The sequence below is a fragment of the Ochotona curzoniae genome, unplaced genomic scaffold (assembly GCF_017591425.1).
Source record: "Ochotona curzoniae isolate NIBS_2020 unplaced genomic scaffold, NIBS_Ocur_1.0 contig_2688, whole genome shotgun sequence".
Taxonomy (NCBI): Eukaryota; Metazoa; Chordata; class Mammalia; order Lagomorpha; family Ochotonidae; genus Ochotona; species Ochotona curzoniae.
This window is the reverse complement of record NW_024465553.1, coordinates 1493472-1519737: the sequence shown is the minus strand read 5'-3', so window position 1 is coordinate 1519737 and position 26266 is coordinate 1493472. Positions and strand designations below refer to the sequence as shown.

Genomic DNA, 26266 nt, shown 5'->3' with positions numbered 1-26266 from the left:
ATCCAGTCTCCAGGCTTGGGACCGGCCCGGCCCGGCCGCAGCACTCAGAACCACAGGTGGAAGCCCACACTGTCTCAAGACATGCCCGAGGGGCTGTGTGAGGAACGCAGGCCAGTCCTCCACCCCATGTGGGCGCTGGCTCTTGTCCCAACTGCTCCCCTGCCCATCCAGCTGCCTGCTTGTGGCCTGGGAAAGCCTTGGGACCCTGCACCTTCCTGGGAGACCTGAAAGAGGTTCCTGGCTCCTGGCGAGCCCAGCTTCAGCCATGACGACCATTGGGGGATGAACAGCACATGGCAGATCTTTCTTCTCTTACTTGCTTTTCAAAGAAAAATAAAATTTGTTTTAAGCATCAAAATTTCTCTAAAATTTTCCAAACTAAATTTAGTGAAGAGTGACCTTGTTCATCGTGTACGTGGCAGTGGCGTCGGGAGGCAGCTGCGTCAGGGTCTCACGCTTGGCTGGAAGGCCAGCTGCTGAGAGGACTAGGTCCTTGGGCTTTGCAGCCCTACACACGCGTCAGCATGTGCGCTGGTGAATGTGCTTCTCAAGGTTACCACCTGCCGCCTTCCGTGGGCAGCCCTGGGCCGGGGCGTGAGCGCCGCGCCTGGGAGCCGTGTTCGAATCACACGCCACCGCCGGCAGCCTTTCACAGAGCCGCGAGCCACCTGCTGCTTCACCTCTGTGCTCCTAAGAATCAGGTGGAAAAGCCCAACACGCCGCTAGGGAAGTCGGAAGGCCAGTGTCACGTGAGGGGTGTGGTCGGCGCCACGCGGGTGTGGTCGGTGTCACGGGGAGGGCGTGGTTGGCGTCGTGCGGGTGTGGCCTGTGTCACGTGGAGGGCGTGGTTGGCGTCGTGTGGGCTTGTCTGTCACGTGGAGGGCGTGGTTGGCGTCGTGTGGGCTTGTCTGTCACGTGGAGGGCGTGGTTGGCATCGCGTGGGTGTGTCTGTCGCGTGGAGGGCGTGGCCGCCAGTGGGTGTGGCCCGTGGGCGTGGCCCAGGCCGCGGCAGTCTGAGGGGAGCCTCGCCGAGGAACAGGGTGGAAGGCGGAGCTCTGAGGCGGTGGCGTGCGGTGAACGTCCGGAAGGAGCGGCGGGTTGGGCCGTTCGCGGGCCGCCAGGTGCAGTTAGTCCTCAGAGCTGGGCCCGGCGGAGCCCCGACAGGCAGAGGCAGCCGGGCGCTGGCGGGCGGCGCTGGGCTCAGAGGAAGCGTGTGGAGGAGCGCTCGGAGGAGGGTGGGGAGCCTGGAAGCTTCCTTCCCGGCTGGCTGCTCGGGAGCTGGCCTCGTGGCCCTCGTGGGCGTCGTGGCCCCTGTGGGCCTCGTGGGGCGTCGCTGACGCGGCTTTCTGCTTGCAGATGTTCCGCCTGCCGATCAGGAGAAGCTCTTCATCCAGAAGCTGCGGCAGTGCTGCGTCCTCTTCGACTTCGTCTCCGACCCGCTGAGTGACCTCAAGTGGAAGGAGGTGAAGCGGGCCGCGCTCAGCGAGATGGTGGAGTACATCACCCACAACCGCAACGTCATCACCGAGCCCATCTACCCCGAGGTGGTCCACATGGTGAGTGACCCCCGCGTGCCGCCCACCCTGACCTTGCGGGGAATCCGGGCGTTCTGGAGGAGCTGCTTGAATCTTACCCTCCTTGGAGCTGGGATCCCCAGCTATTGGGGAGTCATTGTTACTTAGGATAAAGTCTAGGGGACCAGCGCTGTGGCGTGGTAAGCACAGCTTCGGCCTGTGGCGCCAGCATTTGCGTCCCGCTGCCCCCTTGCCACCCAGCTCCCTGCCTCTGGGACGGCCACGGCCTCGGGACCCTGTGCCCGCGTGGGAGACCCGCAGGAGGGTCTTGGCTGCCGGCTTGGGAGGAGCCGTTTCTCGGCGTTGTGGCCACGTGGGGAGTGGATCAGCAGGTAGACCACTCTCCTCTCTTCTCCACTCTGTAACTGCTTCTCAGAAATAAAATATTTTAAAAATCTCTTTGAAAAAGAGATAAAATTTTAAACCTTGATTTTTATGGCACTCTCTTAAGTTACTGATAGCTTTCCAGAGTGATGTAATTGAGAATTGACTGTTGAGCCAAACTTTGAAAGGGAAAAGTTCTAGGGAGAAGGGAGGGACACAGGGAGGTCTGCTCGTTCCCTCCCCGGTTGGCCACGTCGGGCCGGGCCAGGCTGGAACCTGGAACTCCAGGCAGATCTCTCCCATGGTGCAGGGCCCAAGCACTTGGACCGACCCGAACTGCTTTGCTGGACACATTAGCAGGGAGCTGGGCACAGGTGCTCTCGTGGGGTGCGGCTTAACCCTGTGCTGCCCGGAATGGTTGTAGCTCGGACCGCTGTGTCAACAGTGGGGATCCAGTGTATTGTTTTCCATTTATTTACTTACTCATTTAAAGGGCAGATCTTCCATCCATTAACTTCCTCCCCAGATGCCTGCAACATCTGGTGCTAGGCATAGCCCAAACCAGGGCCCAGGCACTCCATTTGGGCCTCCCTCCTGAGTGGTAGGGCCCCATCTGCTGCCTCGCAGGGTGCTGGTTGGCGGGCCGCGGGCATTTGAGATCAACGACTCCAACGTGGCATGTGGGCACCACATATAGAGTGGAGTTTTTTGTCTGTTTGTTTGTTTGTTTTACTACTACTATTTGAACAGCAGAATTAAAGAACGAGACAGAAATCTTCTATCCCCTGGCTTACTCTCCAAAAGGCTGCCACAGCCAGAGTTGGACCATGCCAAAGCCAGGAATCAGGAACTTCTTCTGGGTCTCCCACTTGGGTGACGCGACCCAAACCCTTGGGCCACCTTGTGCTGCTTCTCAGAGCCTGAGCAGGTTCCCGGGCCAGAAGTGGAGCAGCCAGGACATGAAGCAGCGCTCAGGTGGGATGCCTGCGTGCAGGCAGTGGCTTACTTGCCAATCTCCCTCCTCCGTAGTTGTTCCCCTGCTCCCAGTGCAAAGACTTCACTGTGCCCAGCCCTGTTGTTAACTCTTTAAGTTCACAGTTTACCAGAGTAGCCTCTGTGTAGCTGGCCTGAAGTTCTGTGAGGACCATCTGGGTTCTTTGCAGTACCTAGAGTGATGGGCAGTTAGCAAGTACAGGTAAATTCCTATCTTACCTGGTAGACTAAGGCAACTTGGTGAATATGTTTTGAATTTTGCTTAATTTCAACTCCCAGTTGCTCTAGAAGGCTGCCCAACCCCAGAATCATAAGGAACTATCTTGGGATAGCCCATGTGGCTCAACTGTTTCAGCCATGTCTTGGAATGCTTATATTAGAGTCCTTCCTGGCTGTTTTGTGCTTCTGACCCGGCTCCCTGCCTGAGTGGCCTTGAGAAGGCAGTGGACAATGAGGGCCCACGTGCCCTGGGCTCCTGCCACCCATGTGGGAAGCCTAGATGGAGTTCCTGGCTCCTGGCTTCCTTCTGACCAACGGTCAATGTTGCTGCCATGTGGAGAGTGAAGCATGGATGGGAGAGCTCTGTCTGCTCTGCCACTCCACTTCCCAAACAAGCCTGTCTCTCCTGCTCTCTGTGTATCTGCCTTTCCAATGAAAATAAGCTAATCTTTAGAATATGTTTTTTTAAATTTTTAAAGAAGAAAAAATCTCTGTTTCTCCCAATACGTCCATGATTTTATTCTTCATTTTATAATGTCCTTGGAACTTTTTTCCTCTGGTATAGATTAAGAATGTGAATTCAATACTTCTAAATTGGTTTTCTCCCTGGAATTATTGAAAACTCTTTTTTTCTGTAAATCATACTGAAATATACCATTCCCCACATTAATTTGAAGATCCTTAGCATATATTAAATTTAATATTAATTTTAAGGTATATCTATTTTTTCCTTCTATTTTCCATGGGTTCTGGGATTTATCTTATCCCCTCTCCAAGTTCCCTCCCGCCGCTTATTTCCCTCCTATTGTTGCAGTAGTATAGTCCTTCCTAAGCAGTCATGAGTCCATCACTCAACTGTGTGCGTCCTGACACTGCCAGTACAGACAGTGGCAGACAGTCCAGCAGCCCATTGTCAAGACAGAGCCAACAGTCTCATGGGGAGTCCATCTTTGATCTCGAAGTAAAGATGCACACTGCATTGTATCCTCACCTCTGGCTATGATAGTGTCTGTTACACAGTTACTATACATCCCCTTAAATGAGAAGCCATAAAACAACATCAATAATAGAAAGAAAATTTTTAAAATTTAGAGCACCATGGAATTAAGTCACATGCTGCTGAATAACCAATGTCAATAAAGAAATGGGGGGGAAAAAAAGAACCTTCTTGGAGAAAGTGATGTTACTGTGTGATCTGTGGGTCCATGAAGAATTTAATAAGAGAAAAGAAATTATTTTGAAGAAATGAAAATTAAAATACCAAAACCTATTGAAGGATTATTGATCTTATAATTTGCATGAACATATGGTATTTGCCCTTTAGGAACTAACTTATTTTTTTTTATTTTTTTTTTATTGGAAAGGCGGATATACAGAGAGGAGAGACAGAGGAAGATCTTCCGTCCGATGATTCACTCCCCAAGTGAGCACAACGGTCGATGCTATGCCGATCCGAAGCCAGGAGCCTCTTCCGGGTCTCCCACGCGGGTGCAGGGTCCCAAAGCTTTAGGTTGTCCTCGACTGCTTTCCCAGGCCACAGGCAGGGAGCTGGAACGGAAGCGGGCTGCCGGGATTAGAACCGGCGCCCATATGGGATCCCAGGCATGCAAGGCGAGGACCTTAACCACTGCACCACTGCTCCGGGCCCAAAATTTGTACTTATTTTAAAGACAGAGGCAGAAAGAAACAGAGAGGCAAAGATTTTCTGTCTGCTGGTGCACCCCCTAGATGTCCAAAACAGCTAGAACTGAACTAGGCCAAAACCAGGAGCCCGAGTTCAATCTGGGGCTCCCATGTGGTAGCAGGGGCCCGTGAACTTCAGCATGTCTGGTACATGGTGTGAGACATGATGGCCAGCTCCCTTGTCAGAGGATGGAGAGCAGGGGCCTGGTATGATGACGGATTTGGCTAATCCTCCACTTCCATGTGCTGGGTTCCAATATGGGCATCATCAGTTCACATCCAAGCTGTTCCATCTTTCATTTATCAAGCTGTTCTCTGCTTGTGGCCTGGGAAAGCAGTGGAGGACGGCCCAAAGCCTTGGGACCCTGCACCCATGTGGGAGACCCGGAAGAGTCTCCTTCTGGCTCCTGGCTTCACATTGGTTCAGATCCATCTGTTTTGGCCATTTGGGGAGTGAACCAGTAGACGGGATATCTTTCTGTCCCTCCTTCTCTCCGTATATCTGCCTTTCCTATAAAAATAAACATTTTTTAAAAAAGAGTGTGTAGAGTAGAACACACTGAATAATTATCGTAACCAAGCTTTGGCAGCGTGTTCTGGGCTGTGGATACACTAAGGTGGACTTTGACCTTGGAATGATTGCCTCAACCCTGGAGCATTGAGACCAACAACTTCTTAAAACTATCAAAACCGCTCAAGTGGGCCCGGCGTTGTGGCCTAGCCACTAAAGCCCTTGCCTTGAATGTGCCGGGATAGCATATAGGTGCCAGTTCTAGTCCCAGCAGCTCCACTTCCCACGCAGCTCCCTGCCTGTGTCCTGGGAAAGCAATCAAGGACGGCCCAAGGCCTTAGGACCCTGCACCCACATGGGAGACCTGGAGGAGGCTTGAGGCTCCTGACTCCTGGCTTCAGATCAGCACAGCACCAGCCATTGCAGCCACTTGGGGAATGCATCATCAGATGGAAGATCTTCCTCTCTGTCTCTCCTCTATATATGTATCTCTGACTTTCCAATAAAAACTAAATAAATCTTAGATAGCAGGATGGTAAGGTTTAAATCCAAATATACCAATAAACACAGCGAAAAACAAATGCCTGAATAAATCAACCAAAAGGCACATGCTGTTGCTGGGCTAGAGAGGCCAGACCCAGTCCCATGTGACTCAAAGTGAGCCCACTGTAAGTATAAGGACAGAAATCGGTCCAAGCAAAGTGATAGGAAAGACACCGTGCTGACACCGGCCGGCACACAGCTGGCATGGCCATGTCAGGATCAGGCAGGTAGCTGCACATCACCCACACAGCCACCACAGTGGTTTTGCTCCTATGTTTCCCTGTTGAGAGAGGTTGGAATGATTCGGGCTTAGACTCGGGCCTGATGAGCTCACACTGGGCTTGGGTGTCCAGGCAGCACAGAGGCCACCATTTTCGCAACCTTCAACTTGGGCACTGGAGCTTTGGTGCTGAAAACTATTGCTGGGTTGGAAATCCACAGCAACTTTATGTTTGCATCTTGTCTTTTCCTTCCCTCCTCAGCTTTCAGAGATGAGCCCTACCTTCACTCAGTGTGCTACAGCAAGAAAGGCAGGCAGCAGGCTACAGGTCCACCGTGTGCGTTCTTTAAAATAATAAAAAAAAAAAAAAGTTTTTTTTTTCTTTTATTGTAAAGGCAGATATATAGAGAGAAGGAGAGATAGAGAAAGATCTCCCATCACCTGGTTCACTCCCCAAGTAGCCACAATGGCCAGAGCTGAGCCAATCCGAAGCTAGGAGCCAGGAACCTCTTTCAGCTCTCCCACACAGGAGCAGGGTCCCAAGGCTTTGGACTGTCCTCTGCTGCTTTCCCAGGTCACAAGCAAGGAGCTGGATGGTAAGTAGAGCAGCCAGGACACAAACCGGCACCCATATGGGATCCTGGTGCATGCAAGGCAAGGACTTTAGCCACTGGGCTACCCCACCCTTGCCAGCACAGTGGATGCCCTCCTTGCCTTTTGCACTCCTTCAATAGGACTGATTCTGCTGTACCTCAGCATTGGTTGGTACCAGATGTCTTCAGAGTGTAACAGTTAAGAGTCAGAACCTAAACACATACACACACACTAAGAAAAAAAAGTAACAAAAAAAGAAGCTGTGGGGACAAGCACTCCTCCCCTGACAGTCCTGAGCCGAGGTCTCTGGGGGCCTGTACTTGCTTCTGAGTTCTGAAAGTGAGGCTGAGCTGGGTTCCCACTGTCCCCTGGGACCCCACTAAGAGGGCCACATCCTATGTGCTAGGTTCAAGTCCTGCTGCCCTTCTGACCCAGCATCCTGCTGAGGTACACTGTGGGGCAGCAGGCCTCTGCCACTCACACAAGCCCCTGCATGGAGTTCTAAGCGCCTGGCTTCAGCCTGGCCCTGCCTTGGCCTGTGCGGGACTGGGAGATCAGTGGATGAAACATCTTTTTCTATCTGTGTCTCCTTTTCCTAATAGGTAATTAAAAAAAATACTTACAACTTTTAGAGAATGTTCTCTGTAGATGGTTTATATTCTGGTTGTGATTTTAAAATATGTGGATTTTAGTTTGCAGTTAACATGTTTCGAACATTACCGCCTTCCTCCAATCCCACGGGAGCAGAGTTTGACCCCGAGGAAGATGAACCAACGTTAGAAGCAGCCTGGCCTCATCTGCAGGTACTGGGCACGGGTGTGAGCCATGCGCGCATGTCCCTGAGAGCCACAGGGCAAACACGTGACTAGGACTTCGTGTCAGCTGCCTTCAGTCGGTCATCAGTGGGAAAACCTGGCAGATCTGTGAATGCATGAAAGTATTCCGGCAGAATGGGGAGGGGAGGATGAGAGAGAGAGAGAGAGTGTGTGTGTGTACGTACATCTTACACACACTCCGCAGGTGGGGATTGTCACTCAGTCTTTGGATGTAGGCCTGGAGGCTTGTCGCAGACCTTTTCCTAGTTGTCACTGCTTGGGCTTAAGACCTGAGCTGACCAGTGCCTTTCCTGGAAGGATATAGAAGGTGGAAGGCACACTTGTCAGGAGGTGCCATGGCCAGGCCTGCTGGGGAAGGGGGGTTCACCCAGGAGGGAGGAGATTGAGGTGAGGAAGCGTGGAAGGAACGGGATAGTGACACGCAGGGTGAGGGGCATCATGGGAGGGAGCCTGCCATGCGTGCACCGTGCAGCTGATGGCTCAGCATCTGCATCTTGACTCCTCCTGCTTCCTGTCCCTGGCTGCTGTGCTACAAGACGCTGCGGGCGTGGGGGGGGGGGCGGGGCGGGCAGGCTGCCAACTCCTCCCCAGCAAGGCCACAACCACTGGCGGCAGCCGAGCCTCAGTGACATCAGCCATGAAAATCATGCCATCTAAATGTCATTGAAGGTTTTAGTCTGTAGCTCTAACTAGATACAGTAATTTCCATCAATTATAATTAAATTAAGCCACACATTTACATTAATTCTGTAGATATGTGGCTGTTGTAGAATTACATGAAGGCCACTAAAGATTCATCTTCTGGAATGTTTTAATCTCTAGTGAATAAAATGCTGTGTATCTGACTTTTTTTTTTCTTTCTCCTAGCTTGTTTATGAATTTTTCTTAAGATTTTTAGAGTCTCCAGATTTCCAACCTAATATAGCGAAGAAATACATTGATCAGAAGTTTGTGTTGCAGGTAAGGTACGACTCCACAGACGCCCCAGCGCCCAGGCAGCACGGCGATGCCTAGGCCCTCAATGTCTCTTTCTTTTTGAAGCTTCTAGAGCTCTTTGACAGTGAAGATCCTCGGGAGAGAGATTTTCTGAAAACCACGCTTCACAGAATCTACGGGAAATTCTTAGGCTTGAGAGCATACATCAGAAAACAGATTAATAATATATTTTATAGGTGAGTGCATGTATGGCTGGTCCTCCGCGGTCATCCCCATGGCCCCTGTGGCTCCCTCCTGGGCTGCTGTGCTCCCCAGCACCTCACCCCTGTCTTGCCAGTGTTTCCATTTTCGTGGGGATGTCCAGTTGCCCTGTGTCCAGGCAGCATGTCTCTGCTGGTGTGTGGCTTTGTCAGAGAGCAAGGGCAGGGGTCTGCAGAAGACCTCAGGTGGGCTGTGAATGCAGAGAACTGAAGACACCTGCCATGCTCCTGGAAAAGGACACTCCCAGGAGGCTGCGGTGAGGAAGCCAGGCACATGCCTGTCCTTAGCCCTGCGGGATCCCAGGCAGTGGACAGACACCCTAAGTCCTGGGCCTTGGGAAGAGGAAGCGGTTTTCAATTTGCAAGGCCCTCTGGAATGTTTCCAGAATAAGTGGTGGGTTTTCTGCATTCTGGCTTCTTGAGTCAGCTTGCTTCTTTGAGTATCTGGCCCCAGGATGACTTGGGGCTACAGCAGATCCTAGCAGGGACAGGGGAGTCTGGCACCATCCTTCTGTGAGATGAGAAGGTGAAGCTGCTGGAGGAGGGAGGCCCATGTGTCGCCTGGGGATGAGGAAGAAGAGAGCCGAGACGGGCCGAAGGCAGCAGCTGATCCCCAACTGTGCTGCCAGAACCGGCCTGCGTCCCTGATGCTGTTCTAGACCAGCAGGTGGCTGTGCGGAGGACCCAGCCAGTCTCCCAGGAGTGCCCCTGTCACATTTGAGCATTAAAGAGAGCCTCACATCTGACGTGTGCCTCTCCTTGAACACCTGCCAAGTCCCCACCGTCTGTTTCGTGGTGTTCAGAGCTGTATCCGAATGACGTCAGTCTCCCACCTGTCACCTTGTTCTGCATTGCTCGGCGTCATGCCTGAGGCTCTTACCAGCAGAACATGATGTGTCATTACACCACCCTGGACAGCTGCAGTCTCATTGAAATCCCTGTCTTCAGGCCTAAGTTGCAATGTTGCCTAAAGTGCTTTTGTGCTGTCGACTCTGAGGAGTCACACAGCAGTGAAGCCCACCTCAAGCTGCAGGAAATGTGGTCAGCGATTGCTAAGCGACCCGAGTAGGTGATTTTACTCAGAAGAGACTCCCATGGTTTACTCCAGCTGGCCCTCAAGGCTTGATACCACAAGGTGGTCTTTTTCTAGGTTGGCAGTCTTGCAGTATGTGAATTTCTGTCCTCTGTCAGCCATCAGAGCCAACATGTTGCTTGGATCCCAGAACTGGTCTGAGTGCTGCTCCTCAGGGCCACGCCTCCCCCTTTTCACATCATAGACGTCGGACACCTCGCACTGTGCACTCCGCTGTGCCTGTTAAGCAAAGCAGCACAGCTTCACCAAGTCGGGTAGAGAGTAATTCAGAAACGTGGTTCATCTCAGCACAAAGGTTAATGTAAAATTCCTGTTTATAACCAGGCTTTCCTTCTGGTCAGCTGCTGAGCAGCCAGATAAATAGGGCTCCAGGTGGCTCCGGTTGCCTGCTCTGGCCAGCAGCAGAAGCTGTGGGAGAGGAGGCTGCTGGAGTTAGCCACCAGCTGTGCCTGCTGTTGCCTCTCCTGGGCCCAGCTCACAGGACTGCTACTCCCTGGGGTGTCTGCAGCACCTGTGTCCTCAAGCAGGGGCTCTCAGCAGCAACTTCCTGGCCCAGCTGCCTCCGAGAAGGAAAGCTGGAACTGGGGTGAAGTGTCACCTCCAGCCGTGGTCTGATCAGAGCAGGTCGTGGAGCAGTCCAAACTCCAAGGGGAGGAAGGAGGCTCTGCCTCCATGTAGGGTGCACAGCACATGAGCCGCGAGGAAAGGGAGGCACAGTGCCCAGTTCCCAGCTCGTGGCTGACTACCAGCCTCACTTCTAAGCAGCAGCACCCAGCCTGCCGGAGTGCCGGGTGACGAGCTGAATGCGTGTGCACTTGCACCATTAGGAACCCACAGGTCGGATTCTGTCAGCTAACACATTTCTGAACGTAGGGAGCCCCTGAGCGCCGACCTCCAGGCCAGGCACCAAGGGACTCAGGTGCCAAGTTCCATCCTCACGTGCACATTGCTGTGTTCTCACCTCATGGTGCCTGTGGGGCAGGGTGTAGGACCTCTCCATCCTTCAGCCTCTGTTGCCACCTTGCCAACCTTCCAAACCCAGCTTGCCATTCACGGACCTTCAAAAGTTCCCCTCACAACTTGTACTCAGTCTCCCTGCTCCTCTCTTCAAGTTGGTTGGAGAATCATCCTTGATCCTGTTCTCCAGAAGCAGTTCCCACCTGTGGGGGTGTGAGGAGAGTACAGAGAGCCATCTGTGCATGCGGCTTCCGTGTGCCCAGCAGGAACTGGGTCCCACACCTCGCTTGGTGCAGGTGACTGCCTGCCTGGGTTAGACTTGCACTGTGGAAGTCCTCTGCAAGACGCCCATCTCCCCCTGACATGCCCCTCCCTCAGTCCTCAGCTTGTGAGCAGATGTGTTCCAAGTGTCACACAGATGCTGTGTGCGGTCCTGGCCCCGGGAAGTCCTGCTGCATCTGGAGAGAGAGCCTTCCACAGGGGTGGGTGCAGAGCCCAGGGCTCTCTGAAGCACGGCAGGCCCAGCAGGCCTGTGAGTGGGGGAAGTAGGTGGGACAGCTCAAGAGGAGTTCAGGAGAAACCTGTGCCCTTTAGGAGGCAGTGGGCCAGGACTAGATGTGTGTCTGATAAAGCAGCAGAGTTGGGGTGCTGATATGTCCCCCTGCGTTGTGGTGAGCTCTGGCCTGCAGTCCCCAGGCGTGCGCCCTGCCCTCCTCCTGTAGGCACGGTGTCCCTGTTGAGAGGCTTCTCATCCTCCTGGCTGTCCTCTCAGGGTCCGATTCTGATGCACAGCTGCTTTTTTTCCAGGTTTATTTATGAAACAGAGCATCACAATGGGATAGCAGAATTACTGGAAATACTGGGAAGGTAAGTCGGTGCTGGAAGGACCCCGTTCCAGGGTGAGGCAACTTTAACTGTTCTCTGATGAAATCTCAGTGACATCCACCCTGTGGGTTACCACTGCTGGGGGGCAGAGCTGTCCCAGCAGCCTGGCATTGCCATGGAAACACCATGTCAGATGTTCCCACAAGCAATGGTAAAAATAGTTACCGAAGAAGGTTGATACTAGAAGCCTGTAAGTAGAAGAGATTGTGCATTTGAGCCATTGAATAAATGCAAGTATTTCAAAACACTTTGATGTTCCCAATTTTTTTCACCTGTATATTTACTTACAAAATAGCATTTCAAAAGTTTGATCACCTGAGTAAAGTCCTTGTTATTGTTTTTTTCAAATCAACTCACAGATTTTATGTCAGACTTTCATTCCCAAACAGCTCCTCAGGGTCCCATGGCTAAGAAGCCCAAACTTCCCTGGGTATTGGGCACCTGGAGAGCCTGTGGCAGCAAAGTCCATTGGCTCTCCAAGGTGGCTGGGCACGTGGGGACCTTTTCTTATGGGACACCACGACCATCTGACAGAGTGGTCCTGCATGGTGGTGCTGAAATATGATCTGGCAAAATAGCCATCCTCTCTGAGAGTGCCAGGAGTGGCCAAGGGGCTGCCCCAGCTCGCTGCCTGACCCTGGGCAATCTCCCCAAGGAGATAGGAAGAGGCCTGTGCTTCCCTCCCAGGTTCCCCCCCAGCTGGGTGAGCACTAAGCACAGCCACCATGGGTCATGCCCAGGGACCACCATGCTGCTCCCACCCCAGGGTTTGCAGTATGTGCCCTTGGGGTTTCCCAGTGTCTCTGAGCCTGTCTCCTGACTCACCTGCCCACAGTGCCACCATGCCTGAAAGTCACGGTACTGGGAGTTGCCCCTGCAGAGGTTAATGAGCCTCTGCCCAAGGATGAAACCAGAGGGTGAGCCCAGCTCGGAGGCAGGAGCACTGACTCCAGCGTGGAGCCAACCAGCAGGATACCCTGTCCTTGCAGAAGGGAGCAGCTGTGGTACTTGACCGCTGGCATGAGTGGGCACCTGCAGCTCATGGCCACTTGCCCCCAGGATGTCCCTGCTGTTCTGTGAGACACCCCATGAAGGCAGAATTTTAAAATGATCTTGTAGTTATGAGATGGAAATGACACTTGATGTGTAATGTCTGCCATGTATTCCTTTCCCCGAAGTGTAGTTCACTGCTGGGTTCTTGTGGAAAATTAAGAGAAAAACCACAGATTGATTTACAATCTGCAATTTGTAAATGTTCAACTTCCAATCAATTCTCGTATTTTTTCTTCACAGTATAATTAATGGATTTGCCTTACCACTAAAAGAAGAGCACAAGATTTTCTTACTGAAGGTGTTGTTACCTTTGCACAAAGTGAAGTCTCTGAGTGTCTACCACCCACAGGTGAGGAAACCATGCTGCCGCTGGGGCAGAGCTGACCTCGCAGCAGCAGAGCCAGCCTTGTGAGCCTGCTTCCCCTGTCCTGCGACTGCCCGAGGACCAGGGCTCTGGCAGGAATTCAGAGGGGAAGGAGTGTAGACCAGCCGTCAGGTGCCTGGGTTCCAGTCCCAGCCCTGCTGGCGCCCTGGGAAGCTCCACGCGATGGCTCCAGGGTTTGGGCCCCTGCCCCACACAGGGCATAAATGGAGTCCTCAGCTCCTGGTGTTGGCCTGGCCCAGCCTTGGCTGTTGCAGGCATTTAGGAAATAAACTAGCAGGTAGTATTTCTCTTTCTCTCTCCCTCTCCCTCCCTTCCTCCCTCCCTCCCCTTCTTCAAATAAATAATTTTGTTTGATTTCTGTCTTTCCTCCTGTCTGTATATCTGACTTTCCAATAAAAAAAAAAATCTTAAAAATTCAGCTTCCTGCTAACATGCACCCTCAGGGGCTGCAGCTGGTCTGACACAGCTGTTTCTGTTGCTGCCACGGAAGACTCAGGAGTTCCACATGCCTGACTCGGCCTCACCCGCTTCTGGCTGCTGGAAACACTTGAGGTGTGACCCAATGGGTGGCAGATTGACCACTCTCTCGCTCCCCCTCTGTGTGTGTGCACTTGTCGAACTCTCAGATAAATGGAAATGTTTAAAAAACAATGGATTTTTCTTTTTTTGAGAGAGAATGGAAGAAAGCCTCTATCTGCTTGTTCACTCCCCAAATGCCTGCAGTGGCCAGGACTGAAGATGGGAGCTGGGTCTCAACCCAGGCCTCCCAAGTGAGTGACAGAAATATGATTATTGTAGCCACCACTTCCGCCTTCCGTTGTGTGTCATTTGCAGAAAGTGGAGTCAGGAGCCAGAGGCAGAGAGCAAGCACTGCATCCTGACGGGAGAAGCTGGGCTGGGCTGGGGGTGGGGCTGCTGGCCAGCATGGCTGCGCACTGGGGGGTAGGCTTCGTTTATCTGGGAGGCTTGGCCCTCCTTTCCTGGGTGCAGGTGGAGCGTGGCTGATGAAAGGTGAGGGGACGCCAGCCTCTGCCCACCTGCAGCTGTTCCCAGACCAGTGCCAGCAGGATGGCCACAGTGTACATTCCAGAGTGCCTAGCACTCCCGTGTGAGACTGCAACAAGGGATAAATGATAAATTCCAGAAAGTGTTTCCTGCAGTAGATCCCGATGACTCTGGCCTCCTGGGAAACATTAGACACACCGTCTCTGGGGGCACCAACAGGTACTATTTCTGCATCCAGCCAGATTATAATTGTTCTCTTCCAGCTGTTGGATGAAAAGTTCACTGTAGTCTCCAGCAGAAAACTCCATCACATTGGTTTGGCTTGACACTGGCACTGATCTAATCAGTGTGTCCCATTCTGTTTGGTTCTTAGCTGTCTATCACCAGTTAGCAGGGAACCACCTTTGAGCATCAGCCCTGGGATCCCATCCTGAGGCTGGACCCAGCAGTCTCCTGGGGCGCCGCCAGGCCACAGAGGGCTTACTCTGGGGCAGCATCTTGCCGTGGGAAGCGTGCTGCAGCGGTTCCAGAAGAAACAGCCATGTTTCTGTATAGACAGAAAGCACTAATGCTCTTGCTCTGCCTTCTTCCAGCTGGCCTACTGTGTTGTGCAGTTTCTAGAAAAGGACAGCACCCTCACTGAGCCGGTAAGCACCCGTTCTCTCCCTGCCTGGGGCCCCGACTGGTGGGTGCTTTTGTAATGTGTGTGTGTGTTGCCCCCTTGTGAACACCGTGTGCCATCTGCCTTGCCAAATAGCATTCAGACAGGCCGTTCCTCTGCAGCCAGGCGCCAGTCTGTGCTGGGGTGCGCAGGCAGCCCTCTCGCTCTGCTCTCCCTGAGTGCAGTGCTTCCTCTGTGCGCTGACATTGCACCTTCCCCTCTCCCACATTTTGCTCCTTGAACACAACAGGTGAATGCCTCCTGCGGGAGTAGGATGCAGGTCCACCCTGTGGTGTGTGCGCCTTCAGCTAGAGGAAGCTCCCAGGTCACGTGCAGCCCGAGGGAGGCTCTGCTGCCTCTGTTCTCACCCCTTGGGCTCTAACAGTTGCACCATCACTGAGTCATAAACGTTAGGTGCCTACCACTCAAGGGATCCATTTCTAATTTTCTTAGCACTTTATCTTTTTTAAAAAACCATTGAAAAGCTTTTTTGTAGCATAAGTTAACCAAATCAGGTGTTTAAACACACTGGGTTTTTTTTTTTTTAGAAGAGTTTAAGTATGTTTATTAATTACATTGCAATATGTGACACTGTCTCATAGGCTCTGGGATTCCCCCAACCCCTCTCCATACTGTCCCCGCATGGTGGATTCCTCCACCTTGTTGCAGTATTACAGTTCAAATTCAGTCAAGATTCTTTCATTGCAAGTATAGAGTCCAGCATCTTATTATCCAGATAAATTCAACATAAACACACTTTCTGAACTTGAGTCACAATTCACATATCATATTATAATCCATCCATTTAAATTGTACAATTCAGAGGTTGTTGGTGATTACATTATTTTTTAATGGTGATAAAATACAAACGCACAGTGCATGGCACCATGCAGTCCCCCTCTGCTCCCACACGTCTCCAGTCCTCCCCGGCAGCGCTGTGAACGGCTTCCTCTCTCACCTGTGATCCACCTTCTAGAAGGAGTGACCGCCTTTGTTTTGTAGATAGCTGCAAGATCAGGATGTCCTCATATGGTCAGCACGAGCTCTGGAGTGTTTCTTTTTACTATTATTATTATTTCACTGTTCTGGAACTTTTATTTTCTTAAGATTTTGTTTATTTGCATTGGAAAGATAGAGAAGAAGAGACAGAAAGCTCTTCCATCTGCTGGTTCACTCCCCAAATGGCTGCAATGGCCAGGGCTGAGCCAACCTAATCTAAAACCAGGAGCTTCCTCCAGGTCTCCCACGTGGGTGCAGGGTCCCAAGGCTTTGGGCTGTCCTCGACTGCTTTCCCAGGCCACAGGCAGGAAGCTGGATGAGAAATGGAGCAGCTGGAACATAAACTAGAGCCCATATGGGAACCCAAAACGTGGATGGAGGAGGAAGATTAGCCAGTTGAGCCAACATGCTAGTCCTACTAATGTGACTGCTTGAGATGCCTCCTGCCAATGGAATTAGAAATAGTTCTCCTTTTATACCTGATTTATCAGAGTTAGTGCTATGGTGAACATGGGTGCCCTCATGCTCGCACCTGTTGAGGCTCCTGGCTTCTGCTCCTTCCACCTACCCAGAGTGGGAGGGCTCAACTCAGGCCTTTTTTGCACATCCTGTTTCCCATGGCAGCAGCAATGTGTAGAGCAGACAGGTCATCGTCTTTTTTTCCTTTTTTAAAGATTTATTGATATTTATTGGAAAAGCAGTTCAGATTTACAGAGACAGACAGAAAGATCTTCCATCCACTGGTTCACTCCCCAAGTGGCCACAATGGCTGAATCTGAGCTGATTCAAAGCCAGAAGCCAGGAGCTTCTTTTAGATCTCCCACACAGGTGCAGGGTCCCAAGCTTTGGGCCATCCTCGACTGCTTTCCCAGGCCACATGCAAGGAGCTGGATGGGAAGTGGAGCAGCCGGGACATGAATGGGCACCTGTATAGGATCCAGGCGCTTGCAAGGCAAGGATTTAACCACTGAGCCATCGCACCAGGTCTTTCTGGTTCCCTTTGAAAAATCTCTTATCCATTGTGTTAGTTGGGTTGTTTTTATTAGCAACAAAGTAAAGAGCGTCAGATGCTAGTTGAGACATTTGAATGAACTTTGACAAGTTGCTCTAAGAATAGAAAAAGTATCAGTTTTCCACTGTTTCAGGGAAGCCCACTGAGCCCATATGAAGAATCTAGTCTCCCTCAACTGAGGCCTGAAGCCAGGAAGGCGAGAGGGTTGCCTCTGTCTGTTCAGCGCCCAGTGGTCTTTGTGCAGCACCCTCCCAGGGCCAAGCAGAGCGTCTACTGGCCCACCTCACTCTTCTTCTCCCTCTTAGTAAGATTTTTTCTTCTTTTTTAAACTTTTAATTGAAAGCCAGAGCAAGACAGGAATGTTGACAAACAGATTGAAATCTTCCATCTGCTAATTTTGTCTCCAGATTCCCGTGACAGCCAGGGCTGACCCAGACTGGAGCCAAGAGCCTGGAGCTCAATCTGCATTGCCCACGTCCTTGAGCCGCCACTTGATACCTGCCAGAGTGTAACAGGTGGCTGGAGGCACCAGGTCTCGTACCATTCTGTCCCACATGGAGCTCATGTCCCTACGTGCTGTGCCGAATGCCCTATGTGCGTCTCCCCCAGCAAACACACACTCCCATCTGAGCCCAAGCATGCAGGGATTGTGTCAGCCCTGCCAGCCCCTGAAAGAGAGCATTGTCCTACCACGTGCCCCTGACTGTCCTTCCAGAGGTTCTAGAGCCAGCGACTCCAATAAGGGTGCAGTCCCAGGCCCTGTTGTGTGGTTTGTGTGCCATTTGGTCTCATTTTCTCCCATGGTGACCACACCCTACGTCCTCTGTCTGCTTGGAGGTCTTCTGTGCACCAGAGGCCGAGAACCGCAGCTCCAGAGCACCATGTGGGGAATGCCATCCCCCCTTAGACTCTGCTTAGACATACAAGATTGTGTGAGGAAAGTAGGCATGTTTTTCCTTAGCCCTTCCAGAATTCCTGCTAATCTAGAAGGGTGTTTTTATTTTCTTATTTGTCAAACTCTTTACTTAGTGAAACATTGAGCTTTTGAATATAATATAGATTAGAAATACCAAAAATAATAATGATTAAAATTTAACTTAACTGCCTACTACCCAGTCTAACTCCTCTCTCAGTCAGACATCCTGAAGCTGCCGCAGAGAAGGCCATCCTGGACTCCCTTGCTAGCTGTTTGTCTTGGGCAGAGAACACCGCACCCAGAACCCCCCGTGGTCTGATATAGGCTGTAAGGGAGTTGGCAGCTCAAATAAGAGAGGTGGGAGGTCCCCACTGTGCCGCACACTACTGACTCACCCAGAAGGTGTGCATGTGTGAGCCAGTGCAGCGCCTGTGGGTGCTCCAGTTGTGTCATTCTTAAATGTATTTTCTCATGATTAACAGCATACATGATGTGTACAAGTGTGTCCAGGCAGCATCTTTCCAGTAGTTCACACAGATATGAAGCATGTTAAGATTCTGTCCTCCCCAGCTGGTCAGTGAAGGCAGCAGCTTGGACATTGTGGGTCTCGGAGCTTTCACTACCCCACTGAGCGCAGTCCGCTCCTGAACTGAGTGGCGCTCAGTGAAGATGTGACCTGCTTCCCAGAAGACATCGTGTGTTCCTCACTGTTCCTCTCCTGATTGTGCGTGTGTATGCACACACTTGTTTTTAAGGAGCTGACAGTGACATCATTGGCTCTTCAGAGAGAGTGGGACATGTGACTCTGGAGCACATACAACTTTGCCTACACTTCTACTTTTGCAGCTATACTAATTGCTGCTCCCTGTTGGTCTTATTCAGATGCTCTGTGCTGGGGACATGGCCAGGGCGTCACCTCTTGTGTACTCTCTTTCATAGGTGGTAATGGCACTCCTCAAATATTGGCCAAAGACTCACAGTCCAAAAGAAGTCATGTTCTTAAATGAATTAGAAGAAATTTTAGACGTAATTGAGCCATCCGAGTTTGTGAAAATCATGGAGCCTCTTTTCCGACAGTTAGCCAAGTGCGTCTCCAGCCCACACTTCCAGGTAGGCGGGACTCGGGCAGGGAGGGCAGGTGGTCCTGGAGTGTGTATAGCAGGAGTGTATACAGCAGGAGTGTATACAGCAGGAGTGTATACAGCAGGAGTGTGTGCAGCAGGAGTGTATACAGCAGGAGAGTGTACAGCAGGAGTGTATACAGCAGGAGTGTGTACAGCAGGAGTGTATACAGCAGGAGTGTGTGCAGCAGGAGTGTATACAGCAGGAGTGTGTGCAGCAGGAGTGTATACAGCAGGAGTGTATACAGCAGGAGTGTGTGCAGCAGGAGTGTGTGCAGCAGGAGTGTGTGCAGCAGGAGTGTATGCAGCAGGAGTGTATACAGCAGGAGTGTATACAGCAGGAGTGTGTGCAGCAGGAGTGTATACAGCAGGAGTGTGTGCAGCAGGAGTGTATACAGCAGGAGTGTATACAGCAGGAGTGTGTGCAGCAGGAGTGTGTGCAGCAGGAGTGTGTGCAGCAGGAGTGTATACAGCAGGAGTGTGTGCAGCAGGAGTGTGTGCAGCAGGAGTGTATACAGCAGGAGTGTATACAGCAGGAGTGTACAGCAGGAGTGTGTGCAGCAGGAGTGTGTGCAGCAGGAGTGTGTACAGCAGGAGTGTGTGCAGCAGGAGTGTGTGCAGCAGGAGTGTGTACAGCAGGAGTGTATACAGCAGGAGTGTGTACAGCAGGAGTGTATACAGCAGGAGTGTGTACAGCAGGAGTGTATACAGCAGGAGTGTGTGCAGCAGGAGTGTATGCAGCAGGAGTGTATACAGCAGGAGTGTGTGCAGCAGGAGTGTATACAGCAGGAGTGTGTGCAGCAGGAGTGTATACAGCAGGAGTGTGTACAGCAGGAGTGTGTACAGCAGGAGTGTATACAGCAGGAGTGTGTGCAGGAGTGTATGCAGCAGGAGTGTATACAGCAGGAGTGTATACAGCAGGAGTGTGTGCAGCAGGAGTGTGTGCAGCAGGAGTGTATACAGCAGGAGTGTATACAGCAGGAGTGTGTGCAGCAGGAGTGTATACAGCAGGAGTGTGTGCAGCAGGAGTGTATACAGCAGGAGTGTGTGCAGCAGGAGTGTATACAGCAGGAGTGTGTACAGCAGGAGTGTATGCAGCAGGAGTGTGTGCAGCAGGAGTGTGTGCAGCAGGAGTGTGTGCAGCAGGAGTGTATACAGCAGGAGTGTATGCAGCAGGAGTGTGTGCAGCAGGAGTGTATACAGCAGGAGTGTGTGCAGCAGGAGTGTATACAGCAGGAGTGTGTGCAGCAGGAGTGTGTGCAGCAGGAGTGTATACAGCAGGAGTGTGTGCAGCAGGAGTGTATACAGCAGGAGTGTGTGCAGCAGGAGTGTGTGCAGCAGGAGTGTGTGCAGCAGGAGTGTATACAGCAGGAGTGTGTGCAGCAGGAGTGTGTGCAGCAGGAGTGTGTACAGCAGGAGTGTGTGCAGCAGGAGTGTATGCAGCAGGAGTGTATACAGCAGGAGTGTGTACAGCAGGAGTGTGTGCAGCAGGAGTGTGTGCAGCAGGAGTGTATACAGCAGGAGTGTATACAGCAGGAGTGTATACAGCAGGAGTGTGTACAGCAGGAGTGTGTACAGCAGGAGTGTGTGCAGCAGGAGTGTATACAGCAGGAGTGTATACAGCAGGAGTGTGTGCAGCAGGAGTGTGTGCAGCAGGAGTGTGTGCAGCAGGAGTGTGTTCAGCAGGAGTGTATACAGCAGGAGTGTATACAGCAGGAGTGTGTGCAGCAGGAGTGTGTGCAGCAGGAGTGTATACAGCAGGAGTGTATACAGCAGGAGTGTGTGCAGCAGGAGTGTATACAGCAGGAGTGTGTGCAGCAGGAGTGTATGCAGCAGGAGTGTGTGCAGCAGGAGTGTATACAGCAGGAGTGTGTGCAGCAGGAGTGTGTGCAGCAGGAGTGTGTGCAGCAGGAGTGTGTGCAGCAGGAGTGTATACAGCAGGAGTGTGTGCAGCAGGAGTGTGTGCAGCAGGAGTGTGTGCAGCAGGAGTGTATACAGCAGGAGTGTATACAGCAGGAGTGTATACAGCAGGAGTGTGTGCAGCAGGAGTGTGTGCAGCAGGAGTGTATACAGCAGGAGTGTATACAGCAGGAGTGTGTGCAGCAGGAGTGTATACAGCAGGAGTGTGTGCAGCAGGAGTGTGTACAGCAGGAGTGTGTGCAGCAGGAGTGTGTGCAGCAGGAGTGTATACAGCAGGAGTGTGTGCAGCAGGAGTGTATGCAGCAGGAGTGTGTGCAGCAGGAGTGTATACAGCAGGAGTGTATGCAGCAGGAGTGTGTGCAGCAGGAGTGTATACAGCAGGAGTGTGTGCAGCAGGAGTGTATACAGCAGGAGTGTATGCAGCAGGAGTGTGTGCAGCAGGAGTGTATACAGCAGGAGTGTATACAGCAGGAGTGTGTACAGCAGGAGTGTATACAGCAGGAGTGTGTGCAGCAGGAGTGTATACAGCAGGAGTGTGTGCAGCAGGAGTGTATACAGCAGGAGTGTGTGCAGCAGGAGTGTATACAGCAGGAGTGTGTACAGCAGGAGTGTGTGCAGCAGGAGTGTGTGCAGCAGGAGTGTGTGCAGCAGGAGTGTGTACAGCAGGAGTGTGTGCAGCAGGAGTGTATACAGCAGGAGTGTGTACAGCAGGAGTGTATACAGCAGGAGTGTGTACAGCAGGAGTGTATACAGCAGGAGTGTGTGCAGCAGGAGTGTATGCAGCAGGAGTGTGTGCAGCAGGAGTGTATACAGCAGGAGTGTGTGCAGCAGGAGTGTGTGCAGCAGGAGTGTGTGCAGCAGGAGTGTGTGCAGCAGGAGTGTGTGCAGCAGGAGTGTATACAGCAGGAGTGTATACAGCAGGAGTGTATACAGCAGGAGTGTGTGCAGCAGGAGTGTATGCAGCAGGAGTGTGTGCAGCAGGAGTGTGTGCAGCAGGAGTGTATACAGCAGGAGTGTATACAGCAGGAGTGTGTGCAGCAGGAGTGTGTGCAGCAGGAGTGTATACAGCAGGAGTGTGTGCAGCAGGAGTGTGTGCAGCAGGAGTGTGTGCAGCAGGAGTGTATACAGCAGGAGTGTATACAGCAGGAGTGTGTGCAGCAGGAGTGTGTGCAGCAGGAGTGTATGCAGCAGGAGTGTATACAGCAGGAGTGTGTGCAGCAGGAGTGTGTGCAGCAGGAGTGTGTGCAGCAGGAGTGTGTGCAGCAGGAGTGTATACAGCAGGAGTGTGTGCAGCAGGAGTGTATACAGCAGGAGTGTGTGCAGCAGGAGTGTGTGCAGCAGGAGTGTGTGCAGCAGGAGTGTATACAGCAGGAGTGTATACAGCAGGAGTGTATACAGCAGGAGTGTATACAGCAGGAGTGTGTGCAGCAGGAGTGTATGCAGCAGGAGTGTGTGCAGCAGGAGTGTATACAGCAGGAGTGTGTGCAGCAGGAGTGTATACAGCAGGAGTGTATACAGCAGGAGTGTGTGCAGCAGGAGTGTGTGCAGCAGGAGTGTGTGCAGCAGGAGTGTGTACAGCAGGAGTGTGTGCAGCAGGAGTGTGTGCAGCAGGAGTGTGTACAGCAGGAGTGTGTGCAGCAGGAGTGTGTGCAGCAGGAGTGTATACAGCAGGAGTGTATACAGCAGGAGTGTATACAGCAGGAGTGTATACAGCAGAAGTGTATGCAGCAGGAGTGTGTGCAGCAGGAGTGTATACAGCATGAGTGTGTTCAGCAGGAGTGTGTGCAGCAGGAGTGTATGCAGCAGGAGTGTATACAGCAGGAGTGTGTGCAGCAGGAGTGTGTGCAGCAGGAGTGTGTGCAGCAGGAGTGTATGCAGCAGGAGTGTATACAGCAGGAGTGTATACAGCAGGAGTGTGTGCAGCAGGAGTGTGTACAGCAGGAGTGTGTGCAGCAGGAGTGTGTGCAGCAGGAGTGTGTGCAGCAGGAGTGTGTGCAGCAGGAGTGTGTGCAGCAGGAGTGTATACAGCAGGAGTGTGTGCAGCAGGAGTGTGTACAGCAGGAGTGTGTGCAGCAGGAGTGTATGCAGCAGGAGTGTGTGCAGCAGGAGTGTGTGCAGCAGGAGTGTATACAGCAGGAGTGTGTGCAGCAGGAGTGTATACAGCAGGAGTGTATACAGCAGGAGTGTATGCAGCAGGAGTGTGTGCAGCAGGAGTGTGTGCAGCAGGAGTGTATACAGCAGGAGTGTATACAGCAGGAGTGTGTGCAGCAGGAGTGTATACAGCAGGAGTGTGTACAGCAGGAGTGTGTGCAGCAGGAGTGTATACAGCAGGAGTGTATACAGCAGGAGTGTGTACAGCAGGAGTGTGTGCAGCAGGAGTGTGTGCAGCAGGAGTGTGTGCAGCAGGAGTGTGTGCAGCAGGAGTGTATACAGCAGGAGTGTATACAGCAGGAGTGTATACAGCAGGAGTGTGTGCAGCAGGAGTGTGTGCAGCAGGAGTGTATACAGCAGGAGTGTATACAGCAGGAGTGTGTGCAGCAGGAGTGTATACAGCAGGAGTGTATACAGCAGGAGTGTGTACAGCAGGAGTGTGTGCAGCAGGAGTGTATGCAGCAGGAGTGTATACAGCAGGAGTGTGTACAGCAGGAGTGTGTGCAGCAGGAGTGTGTGCAGCAGGAGTGTATACAGCAGGAGTGTATACAGCAGGAGTGTATACAGCAGGAGTGTGTACAGCAGGAGTGTATACAGCAGGAGTGTGTGCAGCAGGAGTGTATACAGCAGGAGTGTATACAGCAGGAGTGTGTACAGCAGGAGTGTGTGCAGCAGGAGTGTGTGCAGCAGGAGTGTGTTCAGCAGGAGTGTATACAGCAGGAGTGTGTGCAGCAGGAGTGTGTGCAGCAGGAGTGTATACAGCAGGAGTGTATACAGCAGGAGTGTGTGCAGCAGGAGTGTATACAGCAGGAGTGTGTGCAGCAGGAGTGTATGCAGCAGGAGTGTGTGCAGCAGGAGTGTATACAGCAGGAGTGTGTGCAGCAGGAGTGTGTGCAGCAGGAGTGTGTGCAGCAGGAGTGTGTGCAGCAGGAGTGTGTGCAGCAGGAGTGTATACAGCAGGAGTGTGTGCAGCAGGAGTGTGTGCAGCAGGAGTGTATACAGCAGGAGTGTATACAGCAGGAGTGTATACAGCAGGAGTGTGTGCAGCAGGAGTGTGTGCAGCAGGAGTGTATACAGCAGGAGTGTATACAGCAGGAGTGTGTGCAGCAGGAGTGTATACAGCAGGAGTGTGTGCAGCAGGAGTGTGTACAGCAGGAGTGTGTGCAGCAGGAGTGTGTACAGCAGGAGTGTATACAGCAGGAGTGTGTGCAGCAGGAGTGTATGCAGCAGGAGTGTGTGCAGCAGGAGTGTATACAGCAGGAGTGTATGCAGCAGGAGTGTGTGCAGCAGGAGTGTGTGCAGCAGGAGTGTATACAGCAGGAGTGTGTGCAGCAGGAGTGTATACAGCAGGAGTGTATGCAGCAGGAGTGTGTGCAGCAGGAGTGTATACAGCAGGAGTGTATACAGCAGGAGTGTGTACAGCAGGAGTGTATACAGCAGGAGTGTGTGCAGCAGGAGTGTATACAGCAGGAGTGTGTGCAGCAGGAGTGTATACAGCAGGAGTGTGTGCAGCAGGAGTGTATACAGCAGGAGTGTGTACAGCAGGAGTGTGTGCAGCAGGAGTGTGTGCAGCAGGAGTGTGTGCAGCAGGAGTGTGTACAGCAGGAGTGTGTGCAGCAGGAGTGTATACAGCAGGAGTGTGTACAGCAGGAGTGTATACAGCAGGAGTGTGTACAGCAGGAGTGTGTACAGCAGGAGTGTGTGCAGCAGGAGTGTATGCAGCAGGAGTGTGTGCAGCAGGAGTGTATACAGCAGGAGTGTGTGCAGCAGGAGTGTGTGCAGCAGGAGTGTGTGCAGCAGGAGTGTGTGCAGCAGGAGTGTGTGCAGCAGGAGTGTGTGCAGCAGGAGTGTATACAGCAGGAGTGTATACAGCAGGAGTGTATACAGCAGGAGTGTGTGCAGCAGGAGTGTATGCAGCAGGAGTGTGTGCAGCAGGAGTGTGTGCAGCAGGAGTGTATACAGCAGGAGTGTATACAGCAGGAGTGTGTGCAGCAGGAGTGTGTGCAGCAGGAGTGTATACAGCAGGAGTGTGTGCAGCAGGAGTGTGTGCAGCAGGAGTGTGTGCAGCAGGAGTGTATACAGCAGGAGTGTATACAGCAGGAGTGTGTGCAGCAGGAGTGTGTGCAGCAGGAGTGTATACAGCAGGAGTGTATACAGCAGGAGTGTGTGCAGCAGGAGTGTGTGCAGCAGGAGTGTGTGCAGCAGGAGTGTATACAGCAGGAGTGTGTGCAGCAGGAGTGTATACAGCAGGAGTGTGTGCAGCAGGAGTGTGTGCAGCAGGAGTGTGTGCAGCAGGAGTGTATACAGCAGGAGTGTATACAGCAGGAGTGTATACAGCAGGAGTGTATACAGCAGGAGTGTGTGCAGCAGGAGTGTATGCAGCAGGAGTGTGTGCAGCAGGAGTGTATACAGCAGGAGTGTGTGCAGCAGGAGTGTATACAGCAGGAGTGTATACAGCAGGAGTGTGTGCAGCAGGAGTGTGTGCAGCAGGAGTGTGTGCAGCAGGAGTGTGTACAGCAGGAGTGTGTGCAGCAGGAGTGTGTGCAGCAGGAGTGTGTACAGCAGGAGTGTGTGCAGCAGGAGTGTGTGCAGCAGGAGTGTATACAGCAGGAGTGTATACAGCAGGAGTGTATACAGCAGGAGTGTATACAGCAGGAGTGTATACAGCAGAAGTGTATGCAGCAGGAGTGTGTGCAGCAGGAGTGTATACAGCATGAGTGTGTTCAGCAGGAGTGTGTGCAGCAGGAGTGTATGCAGCAGGAGTGTATACAGCAGGAGTGTGTGCAGCAGGAGTGTGTGCAGCAGGAGTGTGTGCAGCAGGAGTGTATGCAGCAGGAGTGTATACAGCAGGAGTGTATACAGCAGGAGTGTGTGCAGCAGGAGTGTGTACAGCAGGAGTGTGTGCAGCAGGAGTGTGTGCAGCAGGAGTGTGTGCAGCAGGAGTGTGTGCAGCAGGAGTGTGTGCAGCAGGAGTGTGTGCAGCAGGAGTGTATACAGCAGGAGTGTGTGCAGCAGGAGTGTGTACAGCAGGAGTGTGTGCAGCAGGAGTGTATGCAGCAGGAGTGTGTGCAGCAGGAGTGTGTGCAGCAGGAGTGTATACAGCAGGAGTGTGTGCAGCAGGAGTGTATACAGCAGGAGTGTATACAGCAGGAGTGTATGCAGCAGGAGTGTGTGCAGCAGGAGTGTGTGCAGCAGGAGTGTATACAGCAGGAGTGTATACAGCAGGAGTGTGTGCAGCAGGAGTGTATACAGCAGGAGTGTGTACAGCAGGAGTGTGTGCAGCAGGAGTGTATACAGCAGGAGTGTATACAGCAGGAGTGTGTACAGCAGGAGTGTATACAGCAGGAGTGTGTGCAGCAGGAGTGTGTGCAGCAGGAGTGTGTGCAGCAGGAGTGTATACAGCAGGAGTGTATAC

General features: G+C 52.4%; 1 protein-coding gene across 11 annotated transcripts in view; it reads left to right on the top strand.

Annotated features, from left to right (window-relative positions):
- The window catches only part of PPP2R5C (protein phosphatase 2 regulatory subunit B'gamma), a 109036-nt gene that overhangs the window by 62177 nt on the left and 20593 nt on the right, over positions 1-26266 (top strand). For 8 of the 11 annotated variants that reach the window (XM_040975050.1, XM_040975046.1, XM_040975054.1 and 5 more), the window contains 8 exons: positions 1357-1556; positions 7354-7464; positions 8365-8457; positions 8539-8669; positions 11551-11610; positions 12922-13030; positions 14665-14718; positions 18599-18769. In XM_040975050.1, coding sequence (XP_040830984.1) covers positions 1357-1556; positions 7354-7464; positions 8365-8457; positions 8539-8669; positions 11551-11610; positions 12922-13030; positions 14665-14718; positions 18599-18769 — 929 coding nt within the window. The remainder of the gene's footprint in view (positions 1-1356; positions 1557-7353; positions 7465-8364; positions 8458-8538; positions 8670-11550; positions 11611-12921; positions 13031-14664; positions 14719-18598; positions 18770-26266) is intronic. The other 3 variants (XM_040975057.1, XM_040975056.1, XM_040975049.1) reach the window with 2 other exon arrangements.